At 38.0% G+C, this 24,823-nt stretch overlaps 1 protein-coding gene across 2 annotated transcripts in view; it reads left to right on the top strand.

The window, feature by feature from the left end:
* VTI1A (vesicle transport through interaction with t-SNAREs 1A) overlaps window positions 1-24,823 on the top strand; it is a 334,815-nt gene that overhangs the window by 61,872 nt on the left and 248,120 nt on the right. For both annotated transcript variants that reach the window (XM_045025204.1, XM_045025205.1), the window contains exon 4: window positions 16,371-16,448. In XM_045025204.1, coding sequence (XP_044881139.1) covers window positions 16,371-16,448 — 78 coding nt within the window. The remainder of the gene's footprint in view (window positions 1-16,370; window positions 16,449-24,823) is intronic.

The following is a 24,823-nucleotide window of genomic DNA, read 5'->3' as shown; positions in this document are numbered from 1 at the left end:
GGCAATACTACATTCACTGTATGCTTCCTGTCTGTCTATGTAGCAGATAATTTTTATTTGATGCAAAATGGTCTGGTAAAAATGTTCCTAAACTATGCTCTGCAAAACACTTGGTGGTGGTGCATGGAGGGAGAGCTGGCTGGTCATGTGGTATTAGCTGTTTTCCTTATTTTATCCAGCTGAGAGGACCAGAGTAGAGAGATCCTATGGCTATCTGCATACTTCTGTTTTGCATCTAAGCAATTGCTGTATTTGCTACAGGATTGTTACACGAGTGGGAGGGGAAATAGCCTGTAGGAACATGAATTGGAGATCATATTGTGACAGTGTTCCCCATAAGGCTTCAAGGGAATATGTTTATGAATGTATGTATAATATAACTGGAATATGTTTTATGCTACGTATACCGTGTAACATATCTAAGTGGGTATTCACCCACAAAAGCTTATACTCCAATACTTCTTAGTCTATAAAGTGACACAGGACTCTTTGTCGCTTTTTACAGATCCAGACTAACACGGCTACCCCTCTGATATTCTGTAAAGGTTATGATCTACTGAATCTATTAATCCTATTTGTATGCATGTATCATTTTTGTATTCAAAGTTATAAATATTGGCTGAGCATTGGCTTGATTTTTAAGTAGGCTTTGTAAAGCATTTGGTCAGCTTCTAGAGAAAGGAATGTGCAAATTAAGTGCCCAGTAAGAAGCACTTAAGGGACAATGGATCTTGGGAGGCTCCAGTCCACATAAGAAGTCTACATGAGGACGTTCAAGGTAGCAGGTTAGCCATGGCTGCTGCCTGTAAAAACGGAGTCATGCATTGACATGTGACTTGCCCAGGTGACTCCAAAACTCCATCTTGGAGCTGGACTTTGCATAGGAGAGAGGAGGGGGTCTCCACCCACAAGAGAGAGTCTATTTAAACCTGTGGGAGACCCCTCCATTTTGTCTTCAGCTGGCTAAAGAGAGAGCCTCTCCACCCCCAAAGATACCTGAAAGAAACTGGAACAAAGAACAGTAACTACAGGGAGTGTGAGTGATTGCTGGACCCAGACTAGAAGGAGACTAGTCTGTAAAAGGAAGCTAACAGGAATTCCTCTAAGGGTGAGGTTTTTATCTGTATTCAGTTTTATTTCTGTATTAAGCGTAGATTTGCGTATTTTATTTTATTTTGCTTGGTAATTCACTTTGTTCTGTCTGCTACTACTTGGAACCACTTAAATCTTACTTTCTGTACTTAATAAAATCACATTTTAATTATTATTTAACCCTAAGTATGCATTAATACCTGGGGGTGGAGGGGCAAACAGCTGTGCATATCTCTCTATCAGTGTTATAAAGGGCGAACAATTTGTGTTTACCCTGTATAAGCTTTATACAGGGTAAAATAGATTTATTTGGGGTTTAGACCCCATTAGGAGTTGGGCATCTGAGTGTTAAAGACAGGAACACTTCTGTAAGTTGCTTTCAGTTAAGTCTGTGGCTTTGGGGGGCACATGGTTCAAACCCTGGGTCTGTGTTGGAGCAGATGGGCATGTCTGGCTCAACAAGACAGGGTGCTGGATTCCCAGGCTGGCAGGGAACGCAGGGGCAGAAGTAGTCTTGCCACATCAGTTGGCAGTTCCCAAGGGAGTTTCTGTGATCCAACCCATCACAACTATAGTCTATTAGATGCTCTCTCTAGTATTGAGAAATCCAAGCTACGAAGAACTTTCAGAACCCTGGTATTTAAGTCATATGTCCCAGAAATGTCCAGTAGAAGAGATGTTACAATGTTCTGCAACACTGTTCATAGAAATTAATTTGGCTTGATGTTATGACCATTACTTGTGACTTTCTTGGGAGTTTCATTTCAGTTTCATAAGCTTAGTGATTGGCATGATAGTATGAATAGTTGAATTTAAAGAAAAAATCACAAACTCTGAGGAAAAGTATAAAGAGGACAGGCTTTAAGTCGATAAAATATAGGCAGTGGATTACTTACTGACTTTCATCTGATAGAGCATAAAGCAGGAACTGCTAGTCATCAGCTTTTGGAAAAAAAGCTAGGAAAAGCCAAGTCTGAGCAGTTGACCTAGTATTTTATCAAGTTAGCTATCGATTCAGCACAGCATGTATCTACTAGTTCTATCCCAGCAATGCCTGCCTGCAGCCTGGTATGTTGCCATAAAGGTGGGAATGTACTCCTCCTTCAATATGCTGTGAACTAGAAAGCCTAATTTTGGCTGTTCAACTGCTAAAATTATTAAACACAAAGCAAACAAAGTAAGTGTGTGTGTGTGTGTGTGTGTGAGAGAGAGAGAGAGTGAGACAGACCTGTTAATATAATCTGAGTGCTAATGTTAATAAGAAATTCTGGAAATTTAGAAATTAGTGTTCGGATAGTATCGTTAACTCAGGAGTGTTGCACACATGTAGTAATTTTTCTTTCTTTTTGTTAACTGTTTTACATAATATGTTAACTGTTTTATACTCTAAAATTGTAGAATGTGCAAGGTGGCAGATGTATTGTTGCGCTTGCAACCTTAATGCTATATAAGACTTTTTTCCATTTAATTATTCTTTGTCAAACATAACTTTATTATATTTCCAATGGAGATATTAGAAATTATTCTCTACTGTGCAAATGGGATGTTTGTTTTTTACTATTCAGTGATGATATAAAACAACATTATTAATGTTTAACTGAGATTTTCTTCTACCCAACGTTTTGGTGACAAGAGTAAAACCTCATAAGACCAAAATAGTAATAATAATAATATTGGGGACACTTAAAAGTAGCCAGAAGGATTCTTTTTAATATTTAACCTATGGAAAGCCCCATTTTAAAGGCTTTAATATTCTAAATTAGGCCCTGTCGTGATGGTATAATTTTCACAGTACTTACTCGACTCTTGTGGTGAGGAAAAAATGCTATAGGATGTCAGTCATAGCCAAATCTGGAGATAAGTGGGTGTTCCCTATGTTTTTTGCAAGATTCCCTTGTTAATAAGAGAAGAGATCATTTTGACTCCCAATGATGCTTAGACAGCAGATAAAATATGCACTCAACAGGGTTGATGAGATCTGTGACAGAGTCACAGTAACCAAAAACTGCAAAATTGAGGTTTAAAAATCATGTAAAGACATCAACTTTCAGGGGGTTCCTCTGCTGCTAGATTAAACTGCTATGTGTACATGACGTAGGAGAGTAGAAAAAGAGAGAAAAATTCTAGCATTCACAGAGAGCAGCCACTTCAGACCACTTACATATAGACTTCTATTACAAACCCCTTTTTGTTCAATACCCAATTATGAGAGCCCAGGCAGAAGGGAATAAGACACTAATCAACAGATGGAGGCAGGAAATAAAACTGACATCATTTCCCTTTCGGAAGGGGAATGACCTGGCTGAGCATATCAGCAGGTGTTCCAGTATCACTAGACACAAGAACTTGGATAGATAGCAGATGGCTCTGCTAGATGAAACTAGGGTTTTTATAAATTTTTAGTTTGTGTTTGGTTATTCTGATATCTTTTAACCCTTTTCCATAGCAGGATTGGTTAGATAATTACTTAGTACCCTTGACATCACCACTTCATTTAGAGGCTTACAGGAAAACAGCACCTTATTTTCACATTTCCAGTTCATGTGTCTGTCTGGTCCAGAGGCTGGAATTTTAGCCTTAGTTTTGCAGACCCTGGAAAACATGCATATTCAGTAGGAATTTTCCACAGCCCCACAGTAGAGTGTTCTCAGGGCAGACCAACAACCCCAAACCACCTTGAGAGCTATCTTATAACTGTACTCCAGCTAACGTCTGGTGGTGAGATGGCTCAACAAAATCTCATGGTCAAGCATATGAAAAGATGGATTAAAAGGATCCAAATGGACATATGATCTCTCTTAGCAGGCAATCAGTGAACAACAGTGGTGCAAACTTCATGCCAAAGTCAGATTGAATTTCAAATTAAATGGGATTATAAAAGCCCAATGAGATGACCCCAGAATATATCAGAGCTGCCTTCCACCACCTACTCAATAACCTTTTCCCAAAGGGGACCAAGAGATAGGTTGATAGTTGGTGATATTGTCTGTTTGTTTTGTTTTGTTTTAGCAGGGGTCTATTGTAGTTACAGCAGAATAAAAACAGTTCTTCAAGAAGTGTTGCTCATGTCCATTCCATGACCCACCCTCATACTCCTGTGTTGGAGTTAGTCAGCAAGAAGGAACTGAGAGGGTGTGGGGCCAGTAGTGCTCCTTATAGTGGAATATAAGTGCTTGGCACCAGAGGGCACTAAAGCCAGCCTGACGGATACCACTGAACAATCTCCAGTAATAGTGCATGCGCACATCCAACATGGAATGGACATGAGTAACACATCTCGAAGAACAACAGTTACAGAAAGGTTAGTCAATGTTTTTCCTGGGGCCCTCTGAAGAAACAAAGGAAGTCTACTTGCATCCGATGAAGTGGGTATTCACCCACAAAAGCTCATGCTGCAAAACGTCTGTTAGTCTATAAGGTGCCACAGGACTCTTTGCTGCTTTTACAGATCCAGACTAACACGGCTACCCCTCTGATAAAGGAAGTCTAGTGACTGTAGTTAGGCCCTGCTTATCACGAGCACTCCTGAAGCATAACAGGTCACAGCAGACCCTCTCTCATAGACAAGAGATTTCATCCGATTACTTAAGCAAGTTTGCCTCTGTGCTCTGGTGAAATTCTGTCATCCTGTCCTCTTGTCAGAGGCCTCCTGAAAACCAGGTTATTTGGAAAATGGTGATGCTTGTGGGCAGTTAGTGTGGTAGTCCATCTCTTAACTTGAGAGGGAGGGTCAGAATTGTACACACTGAATATTTGTGTTCCCCAACACCATTGTAAGTTTGACCGGGCTTGTACCTTTCCACGGTGATCCAGGTTCTCCAGAAAATAGCACAGCTTCTGATGAAAGTCGTCATTCTGGTATTCACAGTTGTACCCACAATTGTCTGCCTACGGAATGTGTGATATTGCTGTCTTCAGGCCTAAATCTCCGTGATTATTTGTGTGTCTGCTGTCATTGTCTTGAGCAGTCAGGCATAAAAAAGGGGGTGTTTTGGAACAGGTGCAAACAGCTGATAACTCAGCACTTAGAGTCTATGGTAAGAGGAACCTTAAAAATACCTGTTAATCATTAGGCTGCATGCATATATGTCTGCTTTCTGTCTAACTTGGTTTGAAGTGTTTTTCAGGGCATAGTGCAGAGATAGGCAGCTGTATCCCCTTAGATGACTTATCCTGGCCCTCTTAACATTTCTCCAGAATGGTCTGGGCAAGAATTTGAATGCAGGTTTACCTGTCACCTTTCTGTTCCTGGTGAGACAAGGTAGACCAGATCTCAAGAGAAAACTACTCAATAGCAGCAGCTGAGAAGCTCAAACTTAGTCCTCTGGGTGTTTAACCTGGGTCTAAATACCTTCATAAGATTTTCATTTAAATACATGACAAAAGTGAATGACATGCTACCTCAGGCATTTAGTTATTTACTGGAACAAAATGACATTGTCAGTCTCTTTCTTCCTAAATTTGTCTTCTCCCCTTCAACCTCACTCAGTAGATGGTCCTTCCTTTCTCCCAAAGTTGTTGGATGAAGTGTTTGCAGTAAATTATAGAATAGTTCCCCAAGGGAAGCAGTGGAAGACACATTGTATAGGATACTGAAACTAGATTGAAGTACTGATGTCAGGAGAAATCCTCTGTTGGTAGAAATGTGGTCTAGCTGGTATATTCTATGTCTAATTTCTTTCTTGTGACATTTTAATTTAGAAATGAACACTGTCAGAGAGGCCAAATACTGGTCAGAGGACTATGAACAAAGGCCAGTGGTAATCAAAAATTAATAAGACTGGAAGGTGTCTTGTGGCATGTTGGAAGGATTGGCGTTAACTTTGTTTTATTGTGACAGAATATTCACACTAGTGTAATAATCTTCATCCATTGTATGCCTTGAAGGGTATCGTCTGAAAACTAAAAATTTGCTGGTCAGTGTTGTCTTGATAAAATCCGTGTGGCAACATGGTATGTGAAGTTATGAGATTTTCCTGTATGATGATAAGAGTTTATGATCCAAACAGGTCCTGACCTGAAGTGTTTGGTCAGTGACTTTGCCAGAAGCATGTGATGAAAACGTTTGCTTCAATCTAATATTATTTTTTAGACACTAGTAAGCATTTTATTTTTTCTCTTGTAATCATTTCTGACTTTTATGCCTCAGTACTTGTACTCACTTAAAATCTATCTCTTTGTAGTTAATAAACTTCTAATCCAGTCTTTAAATTGGTGTTTGAGTGATGCTGTTTCAGACAATAAGCTGGTATATCGTTCCCTTAAAGGAATAAAGGACTTAAAATATTTGTACTGTACAGGACATACCTTTCTGGGCAGTTCAGGATATACGTTTTTGGGGGAACATCTGGGACTGCGGGTAAGTTGGGGCCACCCTGCAGTACAACCAAGGCTGGTGAGAACCAGAGTGTAACTGGAAAGCTGCAGTTACACACAGACACTCAGGGTGTGGCTTGCATGCTGGAAGGCTGTTTGTGAGTGGCCCAGGGGGGAGCTACTTCAACAAGCCATTGTGAGGCACCCCTCACTGGTCTGAATTGTACCCTGGTATGTCACACTTATTTAACACTTTTGTTTATATATTGGAAAGGGAACAAATAGCACGTGAATGAACTTTGCAGATGAAACTACATTGAGAGGTTTTCCTGTGTAAAATAGAGGAACTATACAAAAGTCCATGAGTAGATAGAAACATAGGCAGAATTTTTTTAAGAAGAGATTTAACTTGGGAAAAATGAATACATCTGGGGAATAATAATCAGAAGTAATTTTCAATGGAAGGGAGAAATCTGGACTGCGGCAATGCTGCAAGAGGCCTGGAGGTAATAGTAGACAACTGATTAGATATGAGTTTGCAGTGCAAAAGGCAGGTGAGGATTCAGGCTGCGTACAGAGAGTCACCTCTTAGGGTACGTCTACACTACGGGACTATTCCGAATTAAATCGGTGGTGTGCGTCCACGGTCCGAGGCTAGCGTCGATTTCTGGAGCATTGCACTGTGGGTAGCTATTCCGTAGCTATCCCATAGTTCCCGCAGCCTCCCCCGCTCCTTTGAATTTCCGGGTTGAGATCCCAGTGCCTGATGCGGCAAAAATCATTGTCGCAGGTGGTTCTGGGTAAATGTCGTCAGTCATTCCTTCCGCTGGGAAAGCAACGGCAGACAAGCATTTCATGCCTTTTTTCCCTGGATTGCCCTGGAAGATGCCATAGCATGGCAATCATGGAGCCTGTTTCGCCTTTTGTGACTGTCACCGTATGTGTACTAGATGCCGCTCACAGAGGCGATTCAGCAGCGCTACACAGCTGCATGCTTTTGCTTTTGCATGATAGCAGAGATGGTTATCAGCCATATTGAACCATCGCCCATACCATAAATTGGCAATAAGATGATCGTGGCTACCAGTCCTTTTGCACTGCTCCATCTGTTGCTGTCATAAGTGCCCCTGGCTGCTCTTAGCCAGGGGCGCAAAAGCCAAAATTGGGAATGACTCCCTGAGTCAATCCCTCCTTTTTGGTATCTAAAAATAGAATCAGTCCTGCCTAGAATATGGGCAAGTGTACTAGAGAACCACTGTATCAGAGAACCAGAGAGCACAGCTGCTCTGTGTCAGATTCTGCATAGATTATGAGCTGTATGCTATTCACAGGGGGTGCTCCTGCAACAACCCCACCTGTTCATTCCATTCTTCCCCAGCCTTCCTGGGCTACCATAGCATTGTCCCCCCACTTGTGTGATGAAGTAATAAAGAATGCAGGAATACTTGTTAGTGAGAAATGAGTGGAAGGCAGCCTCCAGTTGCTATGATAGTCCAGATAGGACATTAAGGAGTGTGGAGGAGAGGAGCCCAGCATCCTGCTGCTAGTCCAGGAGCAATTGAATCTTTTCTTTACACATGAAGGGTGGGGGCTGATGAAGCTCAGCCCCCTGTTGCTATGATGATGATGGTTATCAGCCATATTGTACCATCTACCAGGAAAAATTAGGGCCAGGCGCCCTTGATCGACCTGACGGATGCTAGTCAGCATGGTTACCAGTCCTTTTGCACTGCCCCATGTGCCAATAGGCTGATGACGACGACGGATACCAGTCGTATTGCACCATCAGCCATCCATAGCGTGGGGGGAGCAAGGATGTTGGTGTTGAGTGCTGCACCATCGCGTCTATCTGCAGCATTCAGTAAAGATAGGGTGACATGTAAAAGAGTCAACACAGGATTGTTTTCCCTTTCACTTCTGGGGGTGGGTGGGGGGGTGCGTAAATTGCCTAGCTATGCCCTGACCCACCGCGGACACTGTTTTTGACCCTAGAAGCATTTGGAGCTCAGCCAAGAATGCAAATGCTTTTCAGAGACTGCAGGAACTGTGGGATAGCTTGAGTCCTCCAGTCCATGAGCGTCCATTTGATTCTTTGGCTTTCCGTTACGCTTGTCACGCAGCAGTGCGCTGAGTCCCTGCTATGGCATCTGTCTGGAGATATTTAAAAAATGATTTTGAATTTCGTCTTCTGTAACGGAGCGCTGATAGAACAGATTTGCCTGCCCTTACAGCGATCACATCCGCATGGTCCATGCTGGAGCTCTTTCTTTATTTTGATTTTTAACTGCATCACCACCCGTGCTGATCGGAGCTCCACGCTGGGCAAACAGGAAATATTCAAAAGTTCGCGGGGCTTTTCCTGTCTACCTGGCCACTGCATCCGAGTTCAGATTGCCGTCCAGAGCGGTCAGTGGTGCACTGTGGGATACCGCCCGGAGGCCAATACCGTCGATCTGCGGCCACACTAACCCCAATCCGATATGTTAATACCGATATTAGCGCTACTCCTCTCGTTAGGGAGGAGTACAGAAACCGGTTTAAAGAGCCCTTTATACCGATATAAAGGGCCTCTTAGTGTGGACGGGTGTGGCGTTAAATCGGTTTTACGCTCCTAAAACCGGTTTAAACGCGTAGTGTAGACCAGGCTTTAGTTTAATAGTAATAATCCCTCTCTCTCTGGTGAGACCACAACTAGAGTACTTTGACCAGATTATGGCATCTGATTGAAGTTGTTGACAAACTGTTGTACAGCACTTATAAGAACCAACTACTTGTCTAAAGAGACGGAAGGAATAGACTTCTGATGAAGGATTAAAAGATTTAAATACATCATATATACTCGTTCATAAGCTGAATTTTTTTTTAGTAAAAAAGGGAAGCACCAGAGAAGGGGGTCGGCTTATGAAAAGGTATAGAGAGGGAGAGGTGGCACACAGCCCCTCTCCCCCCCAGTAGAGGGAGCAAGGAGAGGCAGCACAGCCAGCAGAGCCAAAGGGGAAGAGGCGGGGCCAGAGTCTCTCCCCCAAGTCTCTGAAGCAGCTGCAGCTCCAGGGCTGGGAGGCTGCAGCTGTGCTGCTCAGTCCTGCCCCCCAGAGCAGGCTGTGGCCATGCCGCCCGGCTCGCCAGAGCACGCTGCGGCCGTGCTGCCTGGCCCAGCCCGCTGGAGCATGCTGCGGCTGCACCACCCGGTCTGGTCCGCTGGAGCAGGCTGCGGCCGTGTTGCCCAGCCTGCCGGAGCAGCTCCAGCCAGGCCAGAAACATCCTCCCCTGGCCCACCCCAGATAAGGTGGGGAGGGATGGGATGGGGAGAGTGTGGGGGTCCCGGGCTAGGGGTGGGGTCATGTGAGTGGTGGTCACAGGGGTTATTTCCCTGACCCCCAGCTTCTTTTCCCCCCCCCCAAAAAAATCCTTCCTCACTAATTGCTGTCCTGGCCCACCAGGGTAAGCAGCTGGTGCGTTGGGACACTCAAGGTAAACAAACCATCTTGGCTCACCAGCGGCTTATCCTGATGGCCCGGGAGCCAAAGTTTGCTGACCCCTAAATTATAGGGTAGGCTTATGAACAGGTTATAAAAATTTTCCATTTTTACTTGGGGAGGTCGGCTTATCAACGAACTGGTTTACGATCGAGTATATACGGTATTTAACTTGACTAAGCAATGCCTAAAATTGGGAGACGGAGTGTGGTAGCTTCAAAAACATCCAAAAGGTAAAAACACCAAGTAGAGAGGAACTATTTGGCATGGTATTTGGGGATACATATATAATCAATAGTAATGCAGTGCCTTCCTTAGCTTTTTCATATTTACATTTATATCCTTAATATTGTATTACATCATCTTTTTGTATGCTGTGTCCATATGAATTAGAAGTAGTGATGATGAACTTTTGAGCACCATCTGTAAAGGATGCCTTTGGTCTGTGACCTTTGCTTTTTGGAAAGCCTTTTCTTTAGTAAGTTATTAACGTTAGAAAGCAGAGTTCGGCTAAATGCTGGACTTTTCTGTGACTACAAATGTGTCTTCACATTAGAAATGTGCTTCTGTTACTCCTAATATGCACACAGAAACAATGAGTTACAGTTCTCTCACAGGTGACCTGCATTCTTCCCTAACTATGTGTACAAACTAGTAGGTTGTTTTAACATTGGCCATCTTGGTGACATGCATAGTCCATTGGTCATGAGGATTGAGATAGAAAGTTGTTTTGTTGGCAGAAGCTGCATTTTTCACCAACATAATACAGGGTGTGTATCCTTATGGGGGCTATCTTGACCTTCATGCCTGCTCCCACCCCATAATGAAGCTGAAAGAGTATATTAAGACAATTGTTGAAAAGAAGATTTATAGACCTGTGACTTCTGCTTAGAATGTGTGATGCTCTCTCTGCATTAACTTCTCATTAACATATTCTACTGATGGTTTGATTTGGCTGTGCTCTTGTTGGAAGACATTTGAATTTGTGAACTGGCAGGGTTCAAGTTATAGGTTATAATCTTGTCTTCCGTAGTTTGCCTGTAACAGTTTTGGGGGAGGAGGGCGATTTGAAGTGTTTCAGGCTTTGACCTTTGTCATCCAAACAATTCTGTTGGATTGATGCTTTCATTCACATTAGTTTTTATTTGGGGAGGGGGAGTGATCAGAGTGGTTTATTTTCTGTGGCTATAAAGCATATCATCTTTAAGTTTTAACTTTTTCTTTGAAAACAATTGAAAGTTAGTATTATATTACATATCAGACTAGCAATGTGGAATCAGTTTCTTTCCTGCCTTGTAGACAGAACTGATCAGAAGTTAGCTTTCTAGAATTGGTTAAACCCCTTTTGAATTGAGGTCTGAAATAGTTTAACTATGATAAAACGACCTCATTGATACAGAAATATAGATGTTCAATTTGTTGTCTTCATGTGACCTGTTTTTGAGACCATCTGCTGAAAAATGTTTTTGAAGCAGTTAGGATAAGATCTGTTCATGACACTAAAGTTGAATGCATTTTCTTAAAAAAGTCGTCAATGTGATTTAACTCTCCATAAAAAGAATCTGTCCACTTAATGTTTTAAAAGCTGATTAATTAAAAAAAAAGCTCTGTTGTTTCTGTGAGAGCACCCTTTAAATAGTGAGCTCAATTTTTCTCTTTTAAAAATCAGGAAACATGCTTGAAGAGATTTTCTGCTTCACAGAGGATGCTTTAAGGGAGGAACTAAGGTTCCAATCCTGCAACATATAATGTGTGAGGATAGCAGTCTGCTCAAACATGGTACATGCTGGATCAAGTCTTAGCTCTCCAACTTTACAGGGGCAACATGAAACTGTTTATGCACAAAGTACACAAATATGTTTTTAAAAATAGAATTTCTCCCAACTGCATTAAATTATAGTAATCTTAGAGGTTACCTGTATTTACAGTAGGTGCAGTTTTCAGGCAGAAATGTGATTTTTCAAGTGGGCAGTGTTTCTGTAACCATCTGAAATACTCTAGAAAACCGCATCTAATATTGAAAAAGAAAAAAAGTATTGGCAAAACTTTTTATGGTTTATAGATTTATCACATGGTTTATTTAAAAAAAAACACCAATGTAACCATCTGAAATACATCTAGGTGGAAAATTATGTTTGGGACAAAAGGAATAACTGGGCTAGAATGGGCCATTTGTCTGCAATATGTCTAGCTTTGGGTGTCTGTAGACTAGTTTGATTAGTAATTGGGAGAAACGCTGTTCCTTAGTTTAGTTACAAAAACATGCAATGCTTTTGCATCCGTTATTTGGCTCACTGCTGAAAGTACATAGAAATGAGGAGCACTGGCTAGTGCGTGCCCTTACCAATGTGAACATTGCTGAATGTGGATGAGTAATTAAAATACAGAATGTGGAAAATTAGGCCGGAATTGACTAGAAATGCATAAGCATGCATTCTGTTGTACAGATGTTGGAAATAGATTATTTCGGGCACCTCTATCTACATCTTATTGGATTACTATGTAAAATCAGTCATATGCCATGTAGATTGTTTCTTTTCCCATTGCTGTTTCCTTCTTTATTTTGTGATGTAGCTATATAGGTAGTAATTTAGCAAAATATCCTGTCTGCCAGGTGTGGGAACTAGCTGATTGTATTGTAATACCAGATCATTACTTAATTCATATGCAACATAGCCTAGCATATGGAAAGCATTATAAATCTATTTACAGTGTGGCTGGTCTGATGATAACATTGTATTACGTTCCCAGGTGAGGCAATTTAAGCAATTGGTTTGCCATGTGTAGGCTATGGAAATTAGTTTCTAGTATGCTTTAGTAATAGACTAACTTCATTGTTATGCTCAGATTAGTAATATAACAGAATTCTTACACTCTGGTTGCATGTACCTTACTTCACATGTAAAATCATACAGGGGGTGGTACTGTGGATCACAGTTCTTAATTAGTTTAAACTGAGTTAATTCATTTTATTTCTAATTTAATTGTGTCCTGCCCAGGAACAATTCAGTTCAGTAGGGAAGTGTTAAGGCTTGGGTCAAGTAGACAGATTGTTTAAAGCCAAATTGCCAGACAGAACTGAGCAAGTGTATCTGTGTGAACAGGCCTTTAAGAAAATCACCCAATCAGTATGCAAAAATCTTGTTCATAAACCAAGTGAGATCTGCCTGGAATCAGAAATTATTCCTTGGGAGAAGGTCTGAGTACTGTAGTCCATTTAAAGCAGCTACCGAAACTTTCTCCGTCTAGAAGTTCTTGTGGATAGTATCTTAGCCCCTTTGTGTAACTGTGTGTGCACGTATACTATACTACTTAAGATTTCTGAGTGTGTACATGTATACCAATACACTCAGTAATGTTAAACACTTGTGCCCAGAACTTAGCACATATATATACAAAATGCAAGAAAAACTTCTGCTGTATTTGACAAACCTTTGCAGAGAAAAACTGTACATAGAAGCTCTTAAACTCATATTGAGGTGCCCAGAAAATGCATTGGATTACAAACTCTGTAAAGCTTCTGTCTTTTCTAGAAACATACATATAAAGTACCAGTAGACAGTAGTAACTGACAACTAAGACTAAAAATGTTGACAATTTTTTGATTTGCCTGGTTAGCTTATGTATAGAAGTCATTAACTATTTATAAAATGCATTATGAATTGGGTTCCTTCAAACTGTAGCAGAATGTGTGACATTTCCAGCTCAAACTATCATGCTTGCATTTGGCTAAAGTACATATTTATATACAGTTGATGGTTATGAAGAAAAAATTCTTAAAATATTTATCATTATCAGATTTGTATTAATCTGTTTTCTTGTTAATTTTGATTAGCCAAATATAAGTGTTAGCAAAATTACTACAATTTTTATGTTTTGTTAAAGAAAATGAAGTATTGATGTTTTGTACAAATCCTGATAGAACAAATGAGCACTTTAGTTCCAAGGTCCTTTTATATTATTGATCCAGTTGGTGGTGAAACTGTGATAAAAAGTAATATCAAATTATTTATTGATTAAGGCAAAGAGTTGCACCTAGTACGACTGCTGATTTTCTAATCAGGACAGATCATTGTAATAGAAGAACAGTGGTGCAAACATTATTAGCTGCACTTATATTGACATAAAGGACATGTATAGTGTCTTTTTGAAAAAAATAGAATGATTGCAAAAATGTTGTTCTTTGTCATAAAGCACACTTTTTCTCATATAGTCCCTTGCAAATTGGAACAATCACCACTTTAATCGTTCAAATGAATTACGTGAAACCAAGAACTCCTCAAACTGTCTATAATTAGCCAAGTGGTACACCTGACAACTAGTGGAGAGTGATGTTTACCATTGCAAGGTAATAGTGACAAATATGGTTAACATTACCAATGTCCATGGTGCTGTGCTGTTAGGTGAATTGTGTAAGACTGCACACTTAGATTGCTGGACCTCATATGTAGAGATTGGATCTTAACCAAAAAAGATTAGATATTTATTGTGGTGTTGTAGCTGTGTTGGTCCCAGGATATTAGAGAGACAAGGTGGGTGAGGTAATATCTTTTACAGAAGTTGATCCAATAAAATATATTACCTCACCCACGTTGTCTCTCTTGATATTTATTGACATATATTTGTAATTTCCTTCCTTGTTTGATGTGTATCAAGTAAAAATAGGAAAATAATATAATTGAGCAATCTATGCCAATTTGTTGGCTTTTTGGTGAAAAAAGAGAAAAACAAAACCCATCTCCATATGATATTCTTGCATACTGTGGAGTGTTTTAGTCCCCCATAGTGATGAAATGAATAATTTAAACAGGCAGCTCTGATACCACAGCCTGTTTAAAGGTTCTCATTTCCTTTAATGCTGTAGACTACTTTTGCTTGGTTAGTATGAAACTGCTGCGGCTGAGATCTCCAAATAGGGAAAAAAAGATTTAGCACAGTTCAGTTCTTGTAGTAGGTCCATGGTACGCTTTGTCCTTCCTATGTACAGCTGTAGATTTAGTATATAATCTAGAATTAAACACTAGCAGTTGCACCACAAATTGGTAAGCATTATAATGATGATGACAGTGAAAGGGCAAACCTAAATCATAGAGGATAAAGAGCTTAAAAGTGTTGCAAGCAAGCTGGGTGGTGCCCTGGCTTAGTTTGCTGATGGTCTTCTTCCCAGTGGTGACCTATTTTCAGATTTTTATTTGGTCACAGATGTAATGAATTTCCACGTGCTTAGTCTAATCTCTAGTGAACTATTGTCTGCATCCCAAACTGAGGCAAGTTTTTTTGGCACAGTTGGCAGCCAACTCGGGTAAGGTCTAGGATTGCTGTGTTTCATGAGTTGTCGCTATGGGTACTACTGTAGGTCGGAACTGGAGTGCTTTGGCAGAACTGTGCGGGAAGCTTCCACAAAGGCCAGTCCAGTTGTAGTAGTATTAGTTCTAGCCACTTAGGTTTCTTCCTTTCATGTATATTAAAACTCGTCATATCACGTTTAAATAAAAATAAAAAAGCTATAAAACAATCAGTTAAAATACCTTTTTCCCTTTCAGTGGTAAATGTAGAAAATGGAAGCAGGAAAGTAAAAGGGCACTGTATAATTTGCTGGCAGTCACAAAACTTTAAGGCTGAGCTCTGTCTCTGGAATTCTAACACACCAGGGGGCCTGAGTGACCTTGGGATGGTTGTTTGAGCCCTTGTTTTCAACTGTTCATAACTTTCTTAAAAATATGCTAATTTAGAATCAATAGGCATGAATATTTAATGAGACAGTCTGGAGTTTGAAGACTGTACAAATCATGGCATGATCTCTTATAACAGGCCCATATTTAGCTTTCTGATTTTACCAAGTTTTGTTGTTTTTATGTAAAGTGAACTAAACTTACATTTCCCAATACTGTTGTACCTCCACATACATATACCCAGCCCTCAGATTTCTCATGGTCCTTTTTCCCCATAGGGCCTTTACAATAACAACAAAGAAAACCTTATTTATTTTCTAGATCTGTCATTTTAAACCCTTTTTGGCCAATGTACATTGTTAAAAAGTTATCTTTTTGTTGTGGGAAAAGCTCAGCCTTTCCTTCCCTGTTTAATGACATTACTACTGTTTTATTTCAAGAGTTTCAATTCCAGGTAATAGGATAACTTCAGATAAATACATCTATGCCTCTATAAACACATCTGCAGTGATTCTGCTGTAATAACTTAGTATTTTAAAATGTTCTAATTTTCAAAACTGGAATTGCATACTGTATATCCATGTGCTTTACTAGGCAAGCTTTGTTGATGAATGTGACTTTTTACAATCTCCTCAATATTTTTCCATTAATATATATTGAAATTCTGCAGTTAAGGAACTTTTCAGTAACTTTACTTGAAGATTTTTATCAAATAGGTATCCATTAGGGGGCTCTCGAGATTTAAAATGATCAGCCTTGAGACTGATGGCTTCGAAGCTTTACTTCCTAACCCTTTTTTCTTTTTGTTTTACAGAAAAGGTCACGGATTGCCTATAGTGACGAGGTGCGGAATGAGCTCCTAGGGGATGATGGGAATTCCTCAGAGAACCAGGTAGGATGCTAATCAAGAAGCCCTAGTGGGTGGCTGGAGGGTGAAGGAGGTCACTGGCACACTGGGCTTCTCAAGCTGCTCCTTAACAGCATTAGCAACAACTCATGTGGAAGTGATACTGTTTAATGCAAAGCTGGGGTCTTAATCAACTTCAAAATGTTTCTTGGAGATCTTACATTTAACCCTTTACCTTGTGATCACTGTCTGCTATCTTTAAAAAAATCTTTTCTTCTCTTTTCTTTATTATTTAGTACTTAAGGAATAACTTGAAACGCACTGTTTGCTGACAAAGCCAGGGTCTTCACCTCAAACACATGTAAAAGGAATAAAAAAGTACATAATGCTGCTTTGATAATAATGCAGTATAATTAAATCGACACTGGCAGGCAAAACAAATGAAAGTGAGCTCTCAGAACTGAACAGTACCCCTCACTTTCCTTGTGTGCCTTCCTTTCTTAACCAGGTTTTCTTTCCTTGTACCAAAAATGCAAGTTGCACCAATAAAAGCCTGTAATTCTCACACACACATTGTACTAGAGTTTATAATGTTATATACATTTTTTTTTAATGAAAGGGTGCTTAATTACTGTAAGCTCTTCTTGAGTTTTATCATGAAATTGTTATTCAGGACACTATCAAGATTCTTATGAGGTCAAAAAAATGATGAAGGAAACACTATTTTCAGGGGGATTTAACCCATCTTCATCTGGGGTTCAAACTTGTCTTACAGGTTTTCTATCTGAATACTGAATTTTATTTTAAACCAATCCCCTTGTCTTCCCTCACACCAAAATTAGCATTTGGTACTTTTAAGTTAAAGTTATTTTAAAGTTTACTTGAATAATGTATATTTTTTGCTATGGTAACTTTGATTTTACAAATGAAGCTTGGTAAATGATTACTTAACAATAAATTCACTTATTTGGATATTGTAAATTGGGGAGAAATAAGGACCAAATTTTTAAGATTTATTCAGTTCTGACTTCAGTATGAGTTTTTTGCCTCAGGAATAGCTGATTTAAACTAAGTGAAGACCTCAGTGTCCAAAATATTGAGATTAAAAAGGCTGAGTTCTGAGCAAGTACAGTATTATCAGAACAATATTGAAAGGATAAATGGCAATTTACATGATGGACTTTAATACATATATTGATGAAATCATATATTGTATTTAATATTAATGTATACCATAAAAATAATCTGTAATAGCTTTAGACACATATTTAAAGAGGCAGATATACAAGGTATGCGTCTTCATATTTATGTATTATGGCAAGAGATTTTTCCAGGGTTTGAATAAGTTGAAAGCTTTTTTTAAATTTTTTTAATACAAAAGAGTATGATAGTTTGTTTTAGGGAGAGAATTTTCATAATTTGCATGTCATCAACATAAGTTCAAACATATAAAGGTGTTAAGATACAATTTGGGTTTTCATGTCTTTTAACTACACCGCTGTTTTCACATTTTAAGAGAAATTTGTGTGAGATCAGACATAAAAGGGCAGTTGTGATAAGAAGTTTTACTTATAACAGAATACCTAATGTGTGAGTGCGAGATAAAATGTTGTTTTTGCTTTTTAAGGAAAGGCTGAGTAACTGATTCATGGGTGCACTTTTTGTGAGTTGTGATCTCTTTTAGAAACTCTCAGGAAAAGAAAAAAGAACGGTCTCCCCTAAAATAATTATATAATAATGTAAATTTAAAATTTGCCAACATGGTGGGGTTTTTGTTTTTTGGTCTTTGATATGACCACTTGTTACCTAGGGTAAAATGTGGAGGGGGGAGAACAGTTGGTGCTCTTCTAAATATTAATATGTATTTGCAACTAATATCTTAAAGTTGACACACTTGTACCACTGGGAAAAAAAGTGGTTTTTTTTCTTTTCTGACAAACTTTATAAGCATGAAACTTTGCTGTGAAACTGGTTTATTTATTTTAAATACATGAAGGCTAATGTTCACAAAGAACGTCCTCATATTTATTGGACTGCTTCAATTCTTTCTATCACTTTTTCATATGAAAATATAACGATGATCTATATTTCTTACAGCTAAGTCAATAGTTCATCAACTGGCTGGTTATCACACACACAAACTTTTTAGTCTAAAGTATGACATACCATTTGGTTCTGTTGTTTTTTTTAAATCAACCATAAATGTAAGTTTTGGGTATTTTTATATGAATAATTAGTCAACTATGTATGAATATTTAATCCAATAACCCAAAAAGCTCTTGCGCTTTGTACTGATATCAAAAGCACTTTATAAATATAAAACTTTACCTCTCCAACATAACATCCCAATATAACTGAAAACTATATGAAATATTAGGGGTGTCCTAATGTGTGAAAATTTGTTTGACAGAATAAGTGCAGGTGGAAGGACTAACCCTCACTGTTATCCAGCGTTTAGACTAATTAATTATTTGTTAGGTTTGAATTAATTTGATGAAATTAAGTGCTGTTTATCTTTCCCTGCAATACTCAAACCTAGTTTTTTCTTAATGAACAAATCAGTGAAAAACAGGTGTTGTCTAAGAATTGCTGCTTTAGCAAACTAGAAATATTGGTAAAATCCATCAGTGGAGGAGATAAATATCTCAGGGTAGGCTTGAGGGTTAGTCAGCTGAGGGGGAGAGAAACTTCTAAGCTTGTACAATTCTTTAGATGGAACATTGGCAGTCATATTAAACTTTTTTATAACTATTTCTTGGAGAGGAAAGGGAAATGGAATTTAATATATTTATATATGATAGTGGATTAAGTTCACTTAAAAATAAGATTGGGGGGGAATGAAGAATCAGTTGCCTGGTTAATCTTTTGTTTATTCAACTGTTAGCATTGTATTCGTGTTTCAAAGATATAGTTGGAGCAATATACACAACTGAGTTAGTGGATACACAGGTTATGCAGGTAAACAAGTACACAGAATTCAGTCTTCAGTTGTTCCTCACAACAGATCTGCATAGGAACAATTAATATTGCAAAACATTGCAAATGAGGGTGTACTATGTCTGAGAATATGGTCATGACTCCATGCTTACGCCAAGATACGACTAATGTATAATAGGTACAGTATATAAAAGCTGCTGGTGTTGTCAAAATATGTACAAATATGTACAAATTCCAGCAATCAAAATTTCTTTTTAAAATTAATTTATCTTTGTTTGGTATGATAGATACTAGTGATTGCATGCTGTATTTAATGAAGTAATTGCTTGCTTTGTATACATTAATCTTCTCCTAATTTAAATCCAGTGAACATAATCAGATAAAGCATGTTCTGAGTTATAAAAATAGGAGACAACCCAAACATGCACAGTAGGGTTGGTTTTTTTTATCGTTTTTTCCAGGGCCATTGTCTTAAGCAGGACTGTTACTTTCAAGACTTATTTGTCATTCTGACTGGCAGCATTTATCAAATCCCTCGAAAGACTTGAGCACTTCAGTACAGTGATACAGTGCTTAAAGTTGTGGCTTCCATTTATTAGTTGTACAGTTGTTTTATGTGATGACTCCATATATTTTTAGAAAGCATCTATAGGGTTAAATAAGAAACCTTTTTGTACCAAAAATATAGCATGCAGGTATTTATAGCATTACAAACCTGTTTGTTTGAAATGTAATACTGTTGCCTTCCATTCCAAAAACTAGTTTCTCTAATATGTTTGAGTAAATCCTTATTAGATAACCAGAAGGTTAAATTGTGTAACACACGCACACACCACACACTGTATGTGTGATATGTGGTAAACAAATGTTGTGGCTACTTAATTTCTGACTACAAAGTTCTGATAATATTAGATTTGGGCTTGCTGTGCATAAAGTGTGTCAAACTTCAGTTACAGACCAGGGGGTGAAGTTGGTCAATTTAATTCCCCAAGATCTAAAGAAGGTTGGTATCATTTCATATAGCCCTGGCAGAGCAGATCATTACCAGACACAAATCTCTTCGTTACATGCCGAGGGTTTATAGCAAAATAAATAGACTGTCATCATAAGTTCAGAAAATTGTGTGTTCGACCCACGATAATGTGTAAAGGGCGTTTAATAGAGTTCAGCATTTATTCGTTATCTGTATGCGGACAGAGACAACAGTAGCGTTATCAGCTTTTTAAAAAAAACTTCGGTAGTTTTCTGTGTCACGTGACACGCCTCACAGACACACACACACATACACACACACACTGCGGCGCAGTTTTGATTTTAGTCACAGCAGAAGGCTTAGCCACAAGAGATTCCGCTGGTTGAAACCAGCATAAACCAGATTTTTTTTTTTTTTTTTTAGCCTACAAAGGAACAGATTACCTCTTGTATCAATTCCATATTGGGAGTGGGGGAAAAAAATCTTTGTTTCAAAAATATGCTGATTATCATAAACTAAAATGGTGGCAGTACACATTTAAATACTGTTTACAGCTGAGCAGCAAGCTTAATAAAAACAAATACATAAAAATTAAAAAGGCAATATGTTTCCTTCAAGTGCATTGTTAGATGGAAAAAAATACATCTTTTGTTAATTTGAATGAATATCTCTCAGACAACATTTAAAAAAAAAAATCTCCCGTTACCTAGCTTAGCTGCAAATCCTATGCAGAGCTTAAATTCAGCCATGCAGCACAAACAAGATAGAACATTTTTTGTTTGGGACCTATTGAAAAAACAAACGTGCAGCGTTTTGAAACTCTCACTGATTATAGCAGGGTGGCATGCCCCAAATGGGCTCTATTGCAGGAGAGTAGTTTTAAACTTTGGCCCTTTAAGTATCATAGTTAACTGAAGAATGGTGACCTCAGAAAGAAAAGATAGCTATGTGATCAACTCCCAGATCATCTCTTTCTAAAGAGACGTAATGTTTGCCTTTTTGGGAAAGGAAGGGGGGGAAGATAGAAAGAGAGAGAGAGACCGATTTATGCTAGGCCAAGTACTTGATTTTAAGAAGTGGTTTGGTGGGTAAAGAGTGTGGTTTTCTTTATATCAAATTCTTGGAAGTTTCCTTTATCCTTCATTTTAAGTTACTGCAGTAGTTACCCTCCTTATTTATATGGTTAGTAACCTTTTGTCTCTTGTTTTTTTTAGTAATGAGGTGAAGCACAGGTTTAATTTTAGACCAACCATATGAAATACTAGGCAACCAATGGATTTTTATTTTTGGTCTTCTCTCTTGCTGGAGATTCTCAGTATTTGTAAACATTCTCATCTTATATAGAAGTTGACTATTAGTCTTGTGAAATTGTAAATGAAACATGAGCATAGACTGAGATTGTCATTGTCCAATTCAACTGGAATCGGTGAGAAAGCTCTGTTTTTTCATAAAGACCATCCCTTTGCTTATTGTGAGTAATTGTACTATTTTGTTCTAGTACAACAAACTAATGGATTGCTCTCCATTTTGAGAGATACATGTTACAATGTAGTTGGTATTCAAGCTAGTTTTTTTTTTTAAATAGTCCTGCCAATACAATGGTATTAATAGTGTTAAAAAGGTAGATTGCAGTGAACTGGACTGATTTATGAATACACCTTTATGTAACAATATATAAAATATAGTGATCCTGAATTAGGATGCATATGCAAAGTGGATGTTTTTTGAAAGAAATCATGTTTCATGATAGCCATGATTCCTTTTACCTATTATTAAATGTATTGTGCACTAAATAAGTATTCTTTTACACTAAACCACATAAGCTGGGTTGTTTTTAACTGGAAAAAAAGTTGCTATAATAGGTTCAATAATAACAATGCACTTACATTATGAATAAGAATTACCGTATAACAATTGGTGTGCCAGTGACAAGCTATAGAGCTACTATAGTCTATTAATAAGTCAGATCTATTAGTAAAATAAGAAACCAGTTGTCACAACTAAAATAATACAGAAAACATCCTGAAAACTTGTATATACAAAACCACTTCAGCTGTACAATCTTAGAAGAGAACAGTAAACTTGTTTTTTTCTTTATAATATAGACTTCTATGAAGTCATTCCCCTTTATTTCATGATGGTGTCTTAGATGTGGTTTAAAAGAGAATTTCACACTATTCTCTTTGTTTAATGTGACAGTGTGAGAAAGTGATCTTTATTCGTTCAAAAAACTCTGCATGTAGTCTATGTTTAGGTTCTTTTAATGTGTTTGTCTGTGATTTTTAAATGCTAAACATGTAAACAGATAAATTGTCAATGTTAATTCTGTATCCTGTCACACAACTGATCTTTCTTTCCTGCCATTTCTTTCCTTTTTATCTTTTTTGTGCGTTCATGTTGCAGTTGATAAAATTACGCGAAGAGGTGAGTACTTCCTTGCTTTTTGTTGTCTAGCTTTCCCTTTAAAGCTGAGTTTCCAAATCTGAAAGTAGATCTTTTTGTTTACTGTTGCAGGGGAATCTTCACAAAGCAAAAATATTGATTACATTGTTTAAAAATATTCACTGTTATGTCTTTTTTTCTTCTAATAACTATACACTTAAATGGGACTCCCTAGATCAAACCTTAGAAATTAACATTCTTTGATAGCAGAGAGAATTTTTAAAGGCACTGGAAAAAGAAGGAAAAAACTATTTGATCTGTTAGAATATCATGATCAGATCAGGTGTAGTAATAATCTTGTTTGCATCACAAAATCTTTGATGGGGTAAATACATTTGTACATTGGTATTGTAAATGTAAGCATTGCTTTGGTGAAAACCTCTACTGTAACACTATCAAACATATGTAATACTTCACTATGCATTGAATTTAGTGTAGAGCAATTGAAATACCTATTGTATGAACGCATTGCATACACAATGAAAATGTAGTACAAGTAGAACACACACATCAATATTTATTATTTATTTGTGTGTATGTGGTAGATCTGTAGGTGTAACACTAAAGATCAGTATTCTGAAGCACCTGTCCTTTCACTTAGGAAATGGCTCATAAATATTTAGAGCCAGAAATCTAAGTTCTAATGGTCAATTACTGAAAATTTGTAGTGTATTTTCTAAAGGTGCTGTCCACTGTAGTGTGTGGTGTTGGTGGGGTGAGTGTGTGCGCATGCGCAAAAGCAGGTACTTGCACTGCTTTTATTATTTTTTTTTCTAATTACTACCAATAAGGGTTTAGTAGAGTCATAGTTGCTAGACTCCTAGAGAGACCTCCTACTAAGCACAGTATTAACATTTTCATATGGTATGTTAGTCTTGTCTTTATTACCTTCTGACTGAACAACATGATGATGATGATGATGAACTGACACATCAATAATGGATATTACACTCTGGGAAAAGTATTTGTTGCAAGTTCTAGGAGTAATGATGGGAGAGAACTGGGAACTAACCAAATCAGTAGCAACAAAGGGGAGTTCTTGATGTAACAAGGCTTTAATTTTTTTAAAGAATCTTCCACCAGTGTCCCAGATACGCAGCTTGTCTCTCCTTCCCTGCCCAAAATGGATCTGGTATGAATAGGTTGATAATGAGGAGAAAAAGAAAGCTTAAAAACAAAGTAAATATGAGAGACCAAGTGAAAGCCCTCCCTAGTTCCATTACCTAGTTCCCCTCCTTAATATTCTCTTTATAGTCCCTGTATTTAAACAGATAAGAACGTTGTTGCAAGGTTTCTAATAATGTGATTTCTGACATGTTAAGACCAGATATGACTTGTAGCAAAGGATAGTTCTTTAGACTCTCACTTGCCAAACCCTTTCATGGAAGCACATAGATGTGCATATATGTGTACATTTGTAGAAGGCTGCAAGAGGAGCATTTTGCTAACAAATTATGGCCGTTTTTAAATAAACATGGTTACTGACCATTTGCAAGATACTTTCAAAATTGAATGCAGAACACACATGAGCACAGCTGCCACTTAAATAGTAAATTTTGTATAATGATAGTGATGGACATTAAAACAACCACATGCCAACAAATTAGATAATTCAGCATTTGTTGTAAAAGGCCATGCCTTTGTCTTTTATCAAATCTTTGAGACTTTAAATCCTTTTGTATATCAACCTAATGAATAGTGTTGTATGATGACATGCTAGTAATTTCCTCATCGTTGATTATTTTGTAAGTTTTATCAGTTACCTTTTTTTGCCATCTCACTGCATGTTATGGAAGCCACCAAAGTATATATCCAGTTAAAGAATTGTAATTCTGGATAGACTGTGATTGAATTGACAGAGAAATAATTTAAAATGTATTGAGTGTCTGTGTTCTACCTATACAATAGGCTATAATTGTGGTTGTATTTTTATATTGAGTGCAAAATGCACACTGGAATCTAAATGAAGCATTGACTCAGGCATGGTTCTAAACTAGTCACATAGTAAAACATCAAGGCTTTCCTAATTATAGTTCTCCTAAGGAGGTATGAACTGATCTTAAAAGAA

The sequence above is a fragment of the Mauremys mutica genome, chromosome 7 (genome assembly GCF_020497125.1).
Source record: "Mauremys mutica isolate MM-2020 ecotype Southern chromosome 7, ASM2049712v1, whole genome shotgun sequence".
NCBI lineage: Eukaryota > Metazoa > Chordata > Testudines > Geoemydidae > Mauremys > Mauremys mutica.
This window is presented reverse-complemented; position numbering and strand designations above follow the sequence as displayed.